Raw genomic sequence first — 16454 nt, 5'->3', positions numbered from 1 at the left:
TGTTGTCGTGCGCTTTTTGATACATTCCGGTGTTATGCTGTGTTTATGGTTCACCGTGCTCCTCGCTCGAGGGCCGGGTTCCACTTATGTTTGGCGTTATGCTGTGTTTGGCGTTATGCTGTGTTGTGATGTGTGACGGGGATTCGGAGATTTGAAACTTTCTGGTGTTATGCTGTGTTGTGGCGCCATCGACAGGCGGGCGACCACATTTTCCAGTGCCCTATGCATAATTTATACTTTGGAAATAAACATTTTGATATGTATTATTTTCTATATATCTGATTCGATTATTATTCAGATTTATTTCTGTACCTTCTGCTTTGCATACTCAATACATATTTCGTACTGACCCCCTTCTCTGGGGGCTGCGTTTCATGCCCGCAGGTACAGACGCACAACCTGGTGATCCACCTGTTTAGGACACCCTTTCTGCTATTCGGAGTGCTCCTCTCTTTCCGGAGCTTATACTTTTGGTATATATATTTATTAGTGCATTTGTATATATTCGTTCATGGGTACGGCGGGGCCCTGTCCCGTCATATGATTATGTCGGTCTGTTTAGAGGTCTGTGCACATGTTTGTGGGTTAGGGTCTTTCTGTATGGATGTATGTACATGTCGTTTGGGCGATCCCATACGCCGAGGCGGCCGGTCCGCATATGTTGTTTGGGCGATCATATACGCCGAGGCGGCCGGTCCGCATATGTTTATATATTGCTTGGTTAGCCCTGTGTGGCTTTTGTTGGTATTTTCTGCGTGCAGGGTATATTGGATAGTCCGTAAAACAAAGGAAACTCTGCCGAAATTTTCTGGAAATTACCTAAATTTGAAATAAAGTCTTGTCGGCTTCCGCCATATACTAGAATGAGTTGATAGAATTTGAGATAATATTTGATAGATGGGTTCGGGTGCCCAGATCGGGCACTAGTCACGGCCTACGGGGTTGGGTCGTGACACAAACTTTCATTTTCATAAGCAAAACATCAAGTATACAAGTGTTAAGAACTAGAAAAGTATGCCGAAGGAGGCAGAAGTTCACTTTACAAAAGCACAAAGTATGCTGTTAGAGGCAACTTTCATTTTCATAAGCAAAATAAAAAAGTACACAAGTGTTAAGAATTAGACAAGTCTGCCGGAGGAGGCAAAAGTTTACTTTACAAAAGAACAAAGTATGCTGTTAGAGGCAAACTTTCATTTTCATAAGCAAAATAAAAAAGTACACAAGTGTTAAGAATTAGACAAGTATGCCGGAGGAGGCAGAAGTTCACTTTACAAAAGAACAAAGTATGCTGTTAGAAGCAACTTTCATTTTCATAAGCAAAATAAAAAAGTACACAAGTGTTAAGAATTAGACAAGTCTGCCGAAGGAGGCAGAAGTTCACTTTACAAAAGAACAAAGTATGCTGTTAGAGGCAAACTTTCATTTTCATAAGCAAAACATCAAGTATACAAGTGTTAAGAACTAGAAAAGTCTGCCGGAGGAGGCAGAAGTTCACTTTACAAAAGCACAAAGTATGCTGTTAGAGGCAACTTTCATTTTCATAAGCAAAATAAAACATTATTAACAAAACAACACCAAAAACACATAAGATTGCATAAAACCAAAATTATTAACAAGACAACACCAAAAAACCAAGACACACATAAATTAACTTAATTCATGAAGTTATGCCGGAACAGGCATGGCTTTATGCCGGAACCGGCATAACTTCAGTTTCAAAAACCAAGAACTCTGCCGGACCCGGCATATGTTGCCTCAGACAAACACATTCTTCACAAAAACCAGATTATTAAACAAAAACAATAGCAACAACATAAAACAGCTGTTCACAGGCAAAACTTCAAAGATTCAACAAAGAGAAAACCAAAACGCATATCAAAATCAACTAAAACATATTACGACATTCAAAAAACCAAAATATATACATGGGGAACGAAACTAAAGTTCAAAAAATCATACAGACACTGTAACAAAACACTATAATTTTAAATAAAAAAGGATCAATTAAATATAAAAAATGACGAAGACAAAGATATCAATTCAACAAACGACAATTTAACATAAAAACAAATATTGAAACGAGCAAAAGATCCAAATTCGTACCTAAATTTTAGAACAGATAAGACAGACACAAAACAGAGCAGGAACGAAGAAGCAAAAAAAAAAAAAAAGGCAAATGACGAAATAGAAAGAGTTTTAATGGGGTAAGGGTAATTTCGTCAAAAAACTTTCATTAAACAGGCGGCAAGGGAAAAAATTAAAGAAGGCATAAATGAGGGGCAAAATATAAAGACCAGCCCAAAAGAAGGGCACTCCGTGCAAAAAAAAAGATTTTTTTTTAACTTTTCAAGGTAAACTTTTAGTAATGCCTTAAACTAAAAATGTGTCCCATAAAACATAACTAATAGTATGCCCCATAAGGCGTAAGTTTTCCTTAAGACATAACTAAAAGTTTGCCTTATAAGGCAAAGTTTAAATTTTGCTATGTCCCCTCCGGCAGACTTTTAGTTGTGTTTAACTAGAAGTCTGCCGGAGGGGGCAGACTTTTAGTTGTGCTTAACTAGAAGTCTGCTGGAGGGGGCAGACTTTTAGTTGTGTTTAACTAAAAGTCTGCCCCCTCCGGCAGACTTTGCCTTGAAGCATATATATATATATATATATATATATATATATATATATATTTACTTTTCAAGATAAACTTTTAGTTATGCCTTAACTAAAAAGTGTGCCTCAAAGACATAATTAAAAGTATGCCCATAAGGCGAAATTTTTCCTTAAGGCATAACTTAAACTTTGCCTTATAAGGTAAAGTCTATGCCTTAAGAAAAGTTCTTGCCTTATGGGGCATAATTTTGTTATGCCTTAACTAAAATTCTGCCCCATAAGGCATAACTAAACTATGTCTTACGAAAAATTCTGCCTTATGGGGCAAACTTTTAGTTATGCCGGATCCGGCATAACTTTAGCTTTTCCTTAAAGATTGTATGCTAGATCCGGCATACACTCCCCTAGTCCTGCCTGGCGAAATTATTTTTTTATTTTATGCCTGAGCGGGGGTTCGAACCCAGAGCTTCATGTATTCGCCCACCTTTCCAAGCAAAGGGCAAAACTTAAAGATCACAAATATGAGGGGCAAAATTTAAAGACCACAAATTTGAAGGGCAAAATTTAAAGACCACCCCAAAAGAAGGGCAATCCGCGCAAAAAAATGATAGATCTAGTTATCACTTTTTGTTGTAATTAGCCAACCGAAAAGGGAAACGGACAATGTTTTTTGGGTTCATGTCTATTCCTAGTACGAAAACACAATTGTTGATTTCTCTGCTTTCCCCTTGTCCTAATTTTGTGACAATGTTTGCAATATCCTACTCAGGCCATTTCTTTCTATGTCTCAATTAGACATCACTACAAAATATTGTTTTACGTTTGCTAAGCAACATTTTTGCAAGCAAATGTTCTATCTTTGCAAAGATCCATCTTAGAAAATGAATGAGATAGGAAGTGTAATTCATACTTAAGTTGCAGCTGCTTACTGGCTACAGCTCCATATAATGAAACCAAAAAGACTTCATTTGATAAGAACAACATTAATTGTGGAACTACATAGCATTTTATTTCTTTGATCGTTGAAGAATTGAACTACCATGAGTTGCCTATCTGTTGATTAGCTAACTGACTCAAATTTGACCTTTTCGTCTACAGAAATTCAACTTGTAATTATATAGATGTACACGTGATAATGAATGTATCTATGCATCACTTTAATTCTATAAATCATCCATTTATGAAGAAAAAAGAATCGTGAAATAATTAAGTTGTGGTCTCATTCACACTGAACATCAACCAGTAGAGACTTGGGAAGTCCTGGACAGGGATCACCACCGAACTTCTTATATGAATGAGCAATGGTGCATTTCCTCTTCCCTAAACAAGCCTGCAAAATTCATATATATCATTCAAAACTTGTATCATGGACAACAAATGACTGCAATGTATTATGTACAGAATTATTTTTCTACTCAAGAAGAGAGATGAAGGTAAGTGGTTAGATAATTTACGGGTGGCAAAATGGGTGGTTTCCGCTGAATTTGAACTGGTCAAAATGGGATAAATCCATAAATAAGGCTATGAAGAACCAAGGGATTTCATATCAATCTTTACAACTACTTCAGGAGTACTCAACAGTCAACAAAATGCTTTTTCCCCTGTATTTTCTCAGAATGCTGGGAAGATGTACTGGTTCAATTAATTCTCCCTCTATGCATTGGGTAATTGTCTAATCCTGCACAAAAGGTAAATTTTTTGCCGGTTGTCCTTTTTCCATATAATTGCTTAGTGAATATTCTTTATTTCTTTTGCAATTTATGATCCTTTTAGATCACGATCTAAAGATCTATTTTGGTAAACTGAAAATCTTATGAAGAAATGTTAAACCACAGTGTAAAATTTTGTAAACGTTAGACAACAGTCAATCCCAATGGTTACATTTGCGCAACTCAAAATAAGAAAAAAATCTAAATGATGACCTAAAAAGGGGACATTTATATAAATCAGCCGCGCAAAAGTAGTTGGGTTGAGTGTTGAGTCAAAGAATGGATCATAGCTCAATATCCCAATTCTTACCAAAAATAAATAAATAAAATATTTACCAAACAAAACTAATAACCTTTCTTTTCTTCTTCTTCGTTACCAATTCTACATTTAACATATTAAATAATTTTTTTATTTAAATAACAAGGTTTTATAGGTCGATTTGGATTACATATTTTACCCAAATTGATCCAACTTGTAGATGGCTGAATTTGAGCAGGTGAAAAGATTTGAATTAATAAATGAACGAGTCATTAACCTGTCCGAATTTGAATGAGTTGAGCGAATCGTATTTTCGTGGACTAATTTTATTACCATGGACTGATATATAAAAATGGAGGAAGATCAAATAAAGCATACCTTTTCCACAATGGCTTTAGAATTGGAGGAGTGGCATAACCCGGTGGCATAATCATCACAATTACCAGAAGGGTTACCGAAGCTTGCAAACAAAATCTTGGAAATATTGCTTCTTGGAGGACAATTAAGGTACACTTTTGGTCTTCTACCATGTTGCCTTTCACTAAGCTTATGATCATCCATAGAAGTGTCATACTTCCTCCAAGATATTACTGGTGGTGGGTTCGAATCCGTGACGTGCGCACATACTTTGGTGACTGAAACTGTGTCGATGGTGATGTTTAGAGGGTTGCCTATTTCCTCCTCAAATAACACTAATAGATTGTCGTTAGGTTTCAAAAATGACTTTGGAACATTGTACCTACATATATACACACTTGGAACATTATTATATGGGACTCTGATTCCCTGGCTAACACATCTAATTGAGTTTAAGTTTAATGCACCAATGGAGTATAATTTTTTTTATATCATTAGGTTAAGTTGACGTATAATGACAAACTTGACATGACAACCTGAGAAATAGATTAATAGCCTGCTATAACCAGTTAAATTGAACTGATGGTGTAAGAAAATTAATAGTATTGTCAATGTAATCAACATTGTTTTTAATAACTTAATTAGAAAATTGATTAAAATACAATTGCCTCCATCTCAATTTATGTAATAGTGTTTGACTGGGCACAAAGTTTAAGAATGAAAGACTTTTGAAACTTATATTCTAAAACAAGTCAAACAAATTTTTGTGACTATAAATCATCAAATTATAGGTAAAATAGAAAATTTAAAGTTAGATTGTTACTACTAAATATAAAAATACATCATTCTTTTTTGATTGACTAAAAAAAAAAAAGAGTGTCATCTAGTACCATTACTACATACCAAGTTTGTGAAGGAACACCTTCAGATGTGTGAAATGAGATCCAATATCTTCCAATACTTTGGCCATTAACCCAAGCTTCACCTTTTCCCATGGATCCCAGGTTTAGGGCAATTGGATCATCACTTTTGGGTGCATGGAAAATCGACTGTACAATTGCAATTCACCGATTATTGGTCTAGTAAAATAATTTTGCAATAAAAAGTTTGTTCTCGATTACAGAATCCGATTGATTCAGGATATGCAAGACCAAATCCAAGATCATCTATTTTCTTAAACAAGTAGAAATACATAATATAGTGAACAAGTTAAATGAAGGATCAATACACTTACCTTGTACCATGTGAGCTGTTGAGTAGAAGAGCCTAAGCTGCTCCAATTACCACTCTTTGCTCCTTCTGATGTGTAAATTTGTAACTTTTCCCCTAACAGCCCAACCTTAGAACACCATTTTGAAACAACGTTAGCTTAACTCAAAAACATGCTCTCTAAATACAGACTAATTGGTAACTAATTACTATGAATGTATGATTGACTTGAAGTAAAAAATCAGAGCTCCTCTGTTTTAAAAATAATCAGTGGAAGAGTTAGCTAAAGCTAACTAGTTTTAATGCAAGACTGTACATTTTAATTTGTCTTTGCGTTGTTTGTTTAGTGCAGTTTCAGTTCATGAAATGAGATCTTGACTTCAGCACATAAAACGGTTTAGATACAATTTTTGTGACTTCTTTTCTGACAAAGAATTAATAGTTGAGTAAAAAAGTCATTAAGTTCTATTCTTTTTCATTTAGCGGGTTAACTGCCTTATTTTCAAGTTTACTATTTCCATGAGTCATAAATGGTTGGTTATCTATAATTATCTTTTAGCTAACCTGATAATGCAAGATTTTGTTTACACTGTTAGTGTTTAAAAGTTGAACGGAGTGTGGTTATTACCTGATAACCCCATGAAAAATGAGTGAAGTTTTTGACCCCTCGACTGTCTTTAATCATCACTGAACGTACACCGAGACCCCTGCGCTCAAGATGTGCTCCTGAATCCTGCACATTAAAAGAAGAGTAAATTTGTTTGTCTATTTTTGGCCTGGTGAATATTTTCTTCTTATACTTGCTGCTACAATAATTTTTTCGAGAACAAGAGATCTAAGAACTGCAATCTGAAAAAGAAGTGCTTATATAAGCAATAGTAGTAATAACACATAATTCCAAGACAATTAAACTATAATATCCAAAGATCCAAGATTAAGTACTAACCGGTAAGCCAACTGTTGCACTTAGTAATGAGATCTGGTTTTTCCCTTTATTTAGAGCAACCGTGCTTTCTACTGTAAATGATGCATTTCTAAATTGTCCATGACCATAACCTACAAAAAGAAAAGACAATAAACAGTCCAAAAATATAAATGAACAGTCAAAGCTGTAAAATTATGCATGATTATGCTGCGATAATTATAGAGAAGTCAGAGGCGGATCCAGGATTTGGAGGCTCCGGGTGCCACTTTTTTTTTTCCGATTCCAAATAGAGTAAAATTTTGGTCAATTACGTTGGGCTTCGGGTCAGGTTATTAGTTTTTTCCATTTATATTAGACAAAACGATAGAATGAAAACACGTAATAATTACAACAACTTGGCACACGGATTAGAACTTTGGACTATAAAACTTATGATAATTTAACTTCTTATATTTAAACGAATAACTAATAAGAGAGGAAAAAAAGTCAAGAATTAATAAATAGTAATTATTAGAAGCAATTCAAGAGGAATTAAGGAAATGAAAAAAGAAAAAGAAAGAGGCAACTGATATAAATGGGTTCATAAATTTGTGGAGTCAATTTGTAGAATTTAATGTGTAATTCTATTTACTGCAGCAAGCCAAAAGTTCAATTAAATGTTGTAAGTGATGTTCGAACCCTGGTCACCAAGGTGGAAACTAACGCGCTTTGCCACTGGCACCATGAGGCCATTTGTTACTCCGGGTGGCAATCTAACTATTTATACGATTTCTTATGTATATATATACATATATACACAGCGTTTTCACCGAAGCTTGCGGGTGGCGTGGCATCCCCACGGGCCTTAGTAGATCCGCCCCTGAGAGAAGTGCTCACCTACAAGATGGCCATTCACATAAGCATGCAAAACATGGCCTAAAGACTTCACACTTAGTTTAGCCTGCTGCTCCTCTAAGTCCTGCTCCAAACTATCACATAAAAATTGTGGCTTAAATTAGTTGATAAAATAAAAGAATTTGGTGACAGTCCTTGCTATTAAAGAGATTTTCGTTTAATTTGCTACTAGAAGCAATTGCAAGTTATGTGACATATATACTATAGTTATTTGAAATTCAATTACCTGGTAGTGTACCAAAGATAATCAGAGGCATCTTTTGTAGTATTCGTTTGCTCCAGCAATGTTTCTGATCTCACTGTGGTTGCATCAAATTGTGGAATAGTCTCTTGGAATTGTTCCCATTTCTCAGTTAAATCAAACTTGACCACTGGCCTATAAGTTCTCGTGTTGAATTGTGTACTCACCTAATATCACACATGAATTATCCTATTCAGTGACTTTAATGTGATTAAAACATATGTACTTTACTGTGCCAAAAAAAAAATTGTTCTATTACTTTATGCTATTCATGAGTGACCATACGTGAGATTGCTCGAAAACTAACATTCCAAATGAACCTACATACGTACCTTAGCTGTATTGAAGGCTACAGTCTTGCAGTCAGGCAAAATGCTTATAGATTTCGGAGGTAATTGATATGTCAAATTTCGGAATCGCACTGTTACACTTTTATTACTACCATCTGTGTTCACCAGGAATGCTGAGCAAGCTCCTGAATCTCCATTGAATACATAAGACTGCAGGTTTGAACATTTACAAATGTTGGTACAGTTTGTCATTGAAAAATTGGAATCATAGCTTTGTACATTCTTGAAAAATGTAGGCAAAAAATAGGGCTTGGGTAATGTGTTACCTCCTGTAGTGGACCTAAAGACTGCACTGTGGGAAAAGCAGATAGTATAGCCTCAGAGCATAACTTTACTGCTGCATGTAATTCTTTCAGATGACCCCATTTTGGCTGTCTAATTAAACCTGCATCACTATGCTTATTTATTGAGTTTAAGTTTTACGCACTGGCAGTGCATAACAAAAGGAAATCTCAATGATAAACATTAGTAATACGTAATCTAATAAAAATGGTAATTAACGTGTCATCACTTAGCGAAAATAGATTATTGGTGCATGTAAGTTAAATTACAAAAAAATGCTAGGATAGCTTACCATACTCATCAAGTGGAGCCTGATCATAATAACCTGTAATCATAAATTCTGCAGCAGTCCTGCCAAAATTGGTGCCTCCATGATACTGATCGTGAACAAAGCAAAACAATAAAATCAACGCTTCAATTTCAATAAATTGGTGTTGGTTTTATGAATCTCACTGACCATGTTTCTTTATTTAGATTCATCTCATGCAAAAGGTAAAACATTTCCAATTACTAAAATCTTTTATTGACAAACATGTAATATAAAATTAATAAGATCAAAGTCCTTAGCATTAGAGGATGTTACGATGTTGACTTGATGTGCCTGAAATATATTTTATGAAAATTTACCATGTAATAGTTTATGTACGTTCCGTTCTTCCTGGCGATAAACAGAGCAACCTGAAAGGCAATGTCTTCTGCTGATCTGATTGTTGCATTCTGACCATACACTTGATAGCTACAAATAAAAATAAACTTTAATTTCAGCATGTTTTAGTTATGAATTAATAAATCTGAAAGCAAAGTGCTTAGATATTGCAGAATTTGACAATTCTTACAAGCTAGTCCAATTCTCTGTCCAGATTGATGGTTTATTTGGTGAATTAGGCCCTTTAAATGTTTCTCCACATTTCTTTCCATTGCATGTGTTTATCTGCACACAACAATGTTTTAGTGGTTTAAATGAAATATAGCAAAACATGCTACTAATGTTAATTACCATTTTTACTACCATGCTAAAACTGGTAGCAAACATTTAATTTTGCTAGTTCTTTCTATTTGGCTGCGGTGGATGTGTGGGCACACTAGGAGGGATAGAATTAGGAATGAAGATATCCGAGACAAGGTGGGAGTGACATCGGTGGAGGACAAGATGTGGGAAGCGAGGCTGAGATGGCTTGGGCATGTGAAGAGGAGAGACACAGATGCTCCAGTGCGGAGGTGTGAGAGGTTGGCTATGGACGGTTTCAGGAGAGGTAAGAGGAGGCCGAAGAAGTATTGGGGAGAGGTGATTAGACTGGATATGACACAGTTTCAGTTCACCGAGGACATGACCTTAGATATGAGGTTGTGGGGGACTCAGATTAGGATAGAAGGCTAGGTGGCTTATCCTTTCACCATAGTAATTGTAGTTTTGCTTATTTGTTTATTGCCATTTGATTTCTGCATTTGATTGCTGCTTATATTTGTTGGGCCGTTGTACTTTGGTTATCTTATTTATCTATAGTAGTTAATGCTCCTTTCTTTCCGGACTGTTCTACCATGACTTTCTCGCTTTTGTTATTCCTTGTTTTCATATTGTTTTCGATATGCTTGGTCCTATCTGACCTTTTGTCTTGTTTTCCTCTCTTGAGCCGAGGGTCTTTCGAAAACAGCCGCCTTACCTTTCAAGGTGGGGGTTAGGTCTGCGTACACTCTACCCTCCCCAGACCCCACATGGTGGGATTATACTGGGCTTGTTGTTGTTGTTGTTGTTGTTGTTTTCTTCTATCATCTCTAAGATGTTCCCAATAAAATTAAATGATAAAAAGAAAATATTAACATAATTTTAATAAGATTGTAGTTTAACTTGATAAGAGAATGAAGGGAAGAGAGACAGCCAGACTTGGGTAACTTCTAAGAAAATAAATAGTAGTGAGTTTAACTTCTATACATCGACATCGTGCAACTTTTTACATTATCAGATCACTTAAAAGTGAGATTAGCAAACTGAAAAAATAAAGCAGCTTTTGTGCTAAAACTAGTTAAAATACATTGATGGTGCAAAATATTTTTAAAATGCCAATGTATTACAGTACATAAGTTAAATCAATAAAAAAGAACAAGATGAGAGAAAGAAAAGGGAACATACAATAGGATCAGGAGCATCATCTTGCTTACACATGACCCAAGGAACACCAGTCTCAAGTTCCACAGCCATCTTTGCTGCCCAACGAACATAAGGGGGTCCCTTCTCTCTAAATGCTTTTTCTATATTTTGATATTCGTTTTCAATCTGTACATGTTAATTAATTAAGCTCATCTCCGTCACTATAAAAAGAATTAAATAAAACAAAGAGACCACTAGATACAATGCCAAATAGGAAGAAACAAAGACATGTATTATGTGTATATATATATATAGACATATCATGGCAGGGCTCATAAGAATATATATTTAACCTGTGAGAGTATTATTGGACCTCCTTGTGAGGCATATAACCCTTCTGACTTCATCAAGTGCACTATTTTCGTTGTAAAGTTTTGCATGTAAAACTGTCACAGAAGAGAGAAAAAAAGTTAATGTTCCTACCAATTCAAGCAAGCAAAGTGGTCAAATTGAGAATTCGATGGTAAATCACAGATAAAATTATTACTTTGCATTTTAGAGGTGTGAGATTCAATTCTGTTCAAACATTTTATTATTAGATGAAATTCCAAGAAAAAGGGATTATTACCTTAAATGGTTCATTATCAGATCGATAAACAATGCCAGGGACATCATGTAACCAAAATGGGAAGCCCCTGTAAAATTCAACAAGATTTTGCTTGATACCATGAAAAGGATCAAAACATAATATTTAGGGGTAAAAAGAACTTAAAGTTGAACTATGCAATTTACTCCCTCCATCCAAAATTAACTGTCACTTTAGCTCAAAAAATTTATCCCAACATAATTGTCACATTAGGTATTCAAGACTAAAGTTGGCAAATATTTCTAACTATACCCTTAATATTAAAGAAGAATACAATGTACTTATTTTTTATTTATTTTTTTACGTGAAAAAGTTAAAGCGACAGTTAGAATGAGACGAGTAATTTAATTTTTTACCCATAAGTCCATTCACCCTCAATATAGGGCCCGATGCGAAGGCAAGCATATAAACCTTGTGCTTGAATTTGCTTGATGAATGCTACTATGTCACGTCTTCCACTAAAATCATACTGATATCATAATAATAAGAAGAAATTAGTTGGTATATTAGAAAAAAAAACTTTAAAATTCAGGATGTTTTTAGTTCGATAAAAAATCATTTTCAGAAGAATATTTTCAATGAGAAAAACATCGATGACACAGCATTTTGTCCAATACCTGTCCAGGTTGGGGTTCATGAAGGTTCCAAAATACATAGGTCTCAATCACATCTATTCCACCTCCTTTAGCTTTCGATATTAAAGATGGCCACATCTGTCATAAACAAAAAGCAAAATCGAAAAGAGAAAGTTATCACATTAGACATTATGTTACACATGATATTTGTTCTTTACGGAATGTCACAGAAACTTGAAAATGATAGGCAAATACTACAAAGTTAAAAATAAATATAGTTTTACTTAATTGCAAAAAACAAATCTCTCTATATATAACCTATAAGGAGGTAAGCCATTCTATGTACACATATTTTTGGTATTTATAAAACTTCCACTCTGAAATTCGATTTCCTAGGTGGTTAAAAAAAATCATTTTCCAATGACTAAACATTTTAAAAAAAAAATCATCTCATGGAAAATATTTTCTTAGAATACAATTTCCGTCGTATCAATTGAATCTTTAGTTAGTTTTCTTTCAGTATTGAACCAGTTTATAAAGAAAAAAACGAAAATGATTCAGGCAGGAGATCAATCGAATACGGGCTACAGTCTGGTAGCTCGTGGATGGTTGTTGGAGAATTGTTTAAGGGCTTTTAACATATTTGGTCCCCAGCGAGAATAATTACAGCCGCTAGCCAAATGGAAAAAAACTATATATTAATTATGTATAAAGTATGTATAGTATATGTATGTACACATTAATATATATAAATATAAGTTTTATTATTATTTTGATGGGCTGCTATACAATGTAAAAATCTTTTTCTTTTTTACTCTGAATTGTTATAGTTAAATTGGAAAGGTTACAAGTTTTCTAGCAACCAAACAAAAGAAGAAAAGGAAGCAACTATATTAGCGGTGATCATGACTACATGAAAATCTTGTTGGGGGAAATTCTGGTTTGTTATAATTGTTAATTGGGAGGGAGGGGAATGATGTAATCATCCTAGGGGAGTAGTTTTATCTTTTTGAATTGACAAAGTTCTTTTCTTCACACTTCTTTTGAGGTGGTGGTCTGCTTGCGCATAATTTTATTATTAATAAATAGAGGAGATCTACGTGATAGTTAATTTTAGAAGTGAGAAATTGAAGTTTTATGAGTTATAAAATCTACGTGATAGTGATATTAGGTGTTAGCAATTGAATTCTGAATTTAATTTTTACATATATTTAGTATTTTATTTTAAGTTACAAATTTTAAAAATCTTTCTTTTTATTCTTGTACTTCTTACTCAACTTAATAAAATCACATAAATAGAAATGGGATGAAGGGAGTATTCATTTTGTAATTTTACAACAATAAAATATGAAGAAATTGAAGAAATTGTTATGAAAGTTGGTATGTTTTGTGATTGATTAGAAACTTTTTTAAAAAATCCAATTATTAAGATGTTAAGTAAGAAAACCCTTTACGAAGTTCTAGAATCGTTTTGTTGTTTCCCTTGGAGTTATCACCAGAGCCTTTGGATCTCAAATGGCACAACCGAAAATAGATTCGTTAATTATTGAGTCCAATTATGTTTGTTTATATTACATTAACAAATGGACAAATGCTAGCGACTATCTATTCCAATCTATTTAATAATTTAGAAAACAAGAAATTATCTATTGATTATTGCACTAAGTTGTTTTTGTTGATACACAATTAAGCGCCCTAGCCAATTAAACTAGTACAACTCTATAATTCAACAAACTTAAATGCAGGTAGATACACCCACTGTCTTAGATTAGAGTTACAGTTTTGTCATTAAGAGTCGACTAAATTAGATGACTGAACTTGTTTATCGAAAAAGATAGCGAAATATCATCAGTAACAATACGTGATATTCGTATGTGATATATATACTATTTATTAAAATCAAATAAAAAGTTTTAACTAAAACTACTTATATGAAAAGTGAAACCAAGGCATGTAATTCTTCTCTCTTCCCTCCCGGACACAAATATATGCACCAAATATTCATTTCGAGTTTAAGTTCTATCAATAAATATTTGTATATAATTAATCAGGTCACTTAAAAAATAATTACATATAATCTTTATATTAGTGTTCATCGGTAATCTGGAAAAAATGATAACAAAATTTCCTATTATAACAAATTGAATTAAATTGATAACATAATAAATCTCTAAGTTGCAGTAGTACTGTATAAAACTTAAATATGTTCCTGTATATGTTAGTATATCATATCAACATAAATCTGTCATAAATATACATAAACAGAAATAAAGGGGAAGATTTACATTATTGACTTTGAGTTTGGCAAAATTCAGTAACTTTGACTCATACATGTAGAGATGGATTGAGAATTTAAACTCTATGAATGAGTTCAACATTTAAGGTTCTTATCTTATTATATTTTTAAAGATATGAGTTCATATCTACTCTTTATTGCAATTTTAGTAAATGTTTACATATAACTTTATAGTCGCACCGAAAGTACAGGGTTCATATGAAGTATTCGCCACTGCATATATCAACAAATAATCTATCTTACACCAATAAATTGTCCCATATATCCTAAAATTCAGAACCCATAAACATTAAAATTTGTATCCACCACTGAGTTAACACGCGTCTTCATATGCATGTGGGGATAATTAAGCATTCAAGGGTGTAGCCTAGTGGTGAATGAAATGAGTTGAAAACTATAAGGTCCCAAGTTCAGTTTCGGTAAAATTCACTAGGTTGTTTCTTTCTATCTGTCTAAGCCTTGGGTGGATATATAGAGTTATCCAAGTACCCGTGCATGTGAGATGCAGCAGATATCCTGTAAAATTAGTTGGCATAAACTGATCCAGACACTACGGTCATAAAAACAAAAAATGCATGTGGGGATGAATGCACAACACAAATATACATGAGCAAATATATGGCAACTCAAACAGAGAAAGACATACATCAGGGGTACTTCTAGGATAGTGAATAGAACCAGAGAACAAGAGCTTCCTTTGTCCATCTATTATCAACGACCTTCCGTCATATGTCACGTTTGCACCGCCGGCAGACACCGGGACCACCATCATTACCACCAATAATGCCGCCGCGACTGACCAGTTAGGGCATAGCCACTGCAATATTCTCATCCCCCTTAATTTATTTCTCTCTTAAGAGAATAAGACTTAATTTATTGTGTTTGAAATTTATTCATTCTTGGAAGCAAAGAGTAGTGAGATTGACAGGAAAGGAGGTTATATGAGAAGGCAAGCTATATAGGTGGAAGGTGTTCTTATATATTAAGCATATGATGCAAGAAATCTTGTCTTCAAGTGTGACATGTAGTAATAATATACATGGTTAACTTGTTCACATTTTCTAAAGGGAAATTTCGAAAAGTTTTGTGAAAGAAGTAATAATAGATGCTCTTTCCATTTCCATCATGCCATGATATATATACTTATACGATTTTTAGAGCATGTCATCAATAGTTCTACATTTGAAAGTACAAATTTATAATGTTTCTCAATGTAGAAACGTATTGTATTATTCTTTTTGAAATAAAGTAAAAATGAAAGAGTATCATATATATATATATATAGAATAAAATCGAAAAAGTATATGGTTATAACAAGAATTTAATTTCTTTCTTATATTATGCGGAGAAAATTTGAAGAGGAGAGGGACACGATAATGAAAAAAGAAAGATAAATGGACGGCAGCAAGGGCATGGTATAATTTAATTAATGTGAGAAAAAAAGGCTGGACGGGTATTTCAGTGTGATGAGTTTAAAAGGAAAAGATTTTCGTGACCTAACTCCAAACGTCATGGACTTACCATGACGGATTCTCTATTTATTCCTTTCTATCTTCGTTGTGTTTTATTTTTCTATTTTTCTGAAAGATAATTGTTAAATACTTACGTATATTAAGTCTACAATATTTTCACGTTATTTAGTGCAACAAGTTTAACACATACTGGAATTTCGGCAAGAATTTAATGCAAATTTACATATTGAGATATTTTGCAAAACTTCTCATGAGAATGTGGGTTTTCCTTTGTAAGTGCTGCATATAATCGAACAAATGTCAATATAGATAAGGGGTCATGGACAGAATTTGAGGATTGACATGTTACAAAAATCACAACGTAATCTACATTTTGACCATAAGCGGTTTTGGTCCTGTACTGTTATTATACTATCATTTAAATTTAGAAGGAAAAGAATTATGACTCATTATTAATTGAAATTTAAGTTTAGGGGGAGATGGTAGTTTGGAAGATACAATTAAAACATTGGCCGGCTTATGAAACTTTCATTACTTGGCGTAACTGTT

The 16454-nt window shown here is 33.8% G+C and overlaps 1 protein-coding gene across 1 annotated transcript; it reads right to left on the bottom strand.

Annotated features, from left to right (window-relative positions):
* Nucleotides 1–3591: 3591 nt before the first annotated feature.
* Nucleotides 3592–15518, bottom strand: LOC132627138 (beta-galactosidase 16-like). Its single transcript, XM_060342295.1, has 19 exons — nucleotides 15080–15518; nucleotides 12180–12275; nucleotides 11919–12031; nucleotides 11545–11611; nucleotides 11270–11362; nucleotides 10959–11102; nucleotides 9667–9761; nucleotides 9458–9566; nucleotides 9123–9207; nucleotides 8815–8933; nucleotides 8531–8698; nucleotides 8184–8365; nucleotides 7940–8031; nucleotides 7085–7194; nucleotides 6767–6871; nucleotides 6164–6268; nucleotides 5833–5978; nucleotides 4951–5311; nucleotides 3592–3934 (listed from the first exon to the last, which is right to left on the bottom strand). The coding sequence occupies exons 1-19, from the start codon at nucleotides 15263–15265 to the stop codon at nucleotides 3824–3826; spliced, it is 2487 nt and encodes an 828-aa protein (XP_060198278.1). The 5' UTR covers nucleotides 15266–15518; the 3' UTR covers nucleotides 3592–3823.
* Between the last annotated feature and the right edge of the window lie 936 nt (nucleotides 15519–16454).

Source organism: Lycium barbarum, chromosome 2, assembly GCF_019175385.1.
Source record: "Lycium barbarum isolate Lr01 chromosome 2, ASM1917538v2, whole genome shotgun sequence".
NCBI lineage: Eukaryota > Viridiplantae > Streptophyta > Magnoliopsida > Solanales > Solanaceae > Lycium > Lycium barbarum.
The sequence above is the reverse complement of the archived record's forward strand: the minus strand, read 5'-3'. Positions and strand labels throughout refer to the sequence as shown.

What these genes read in the sequence shown, in the direction of transcription:
- LOC132627138 (XM_060342295.1), bottom strand. Translation starts at nt 15,265, where the DNA reads ATGAGAATATTGCAGTGGCTATGCCCTAACTGGTCAGTCGCGGCGGCA. An exon ending in ATGAACCCCAACCTGGACAG is followed by an intron (nt 12,032 to 12,179) that starts GTATTGGACAAA and finishes TTATGATATCAG; the next exon opens with TATGATTTTAGTGGAAGACG. An exon ending in ATGATGCTCCTGATCCTATT is followed by an intron (nt 9,762 to 10,958) that starts GTATGTTCCCTT and finishes TGTTGTGTGCAG; the next exon opens with ATAAACACATGCAATGGAAA.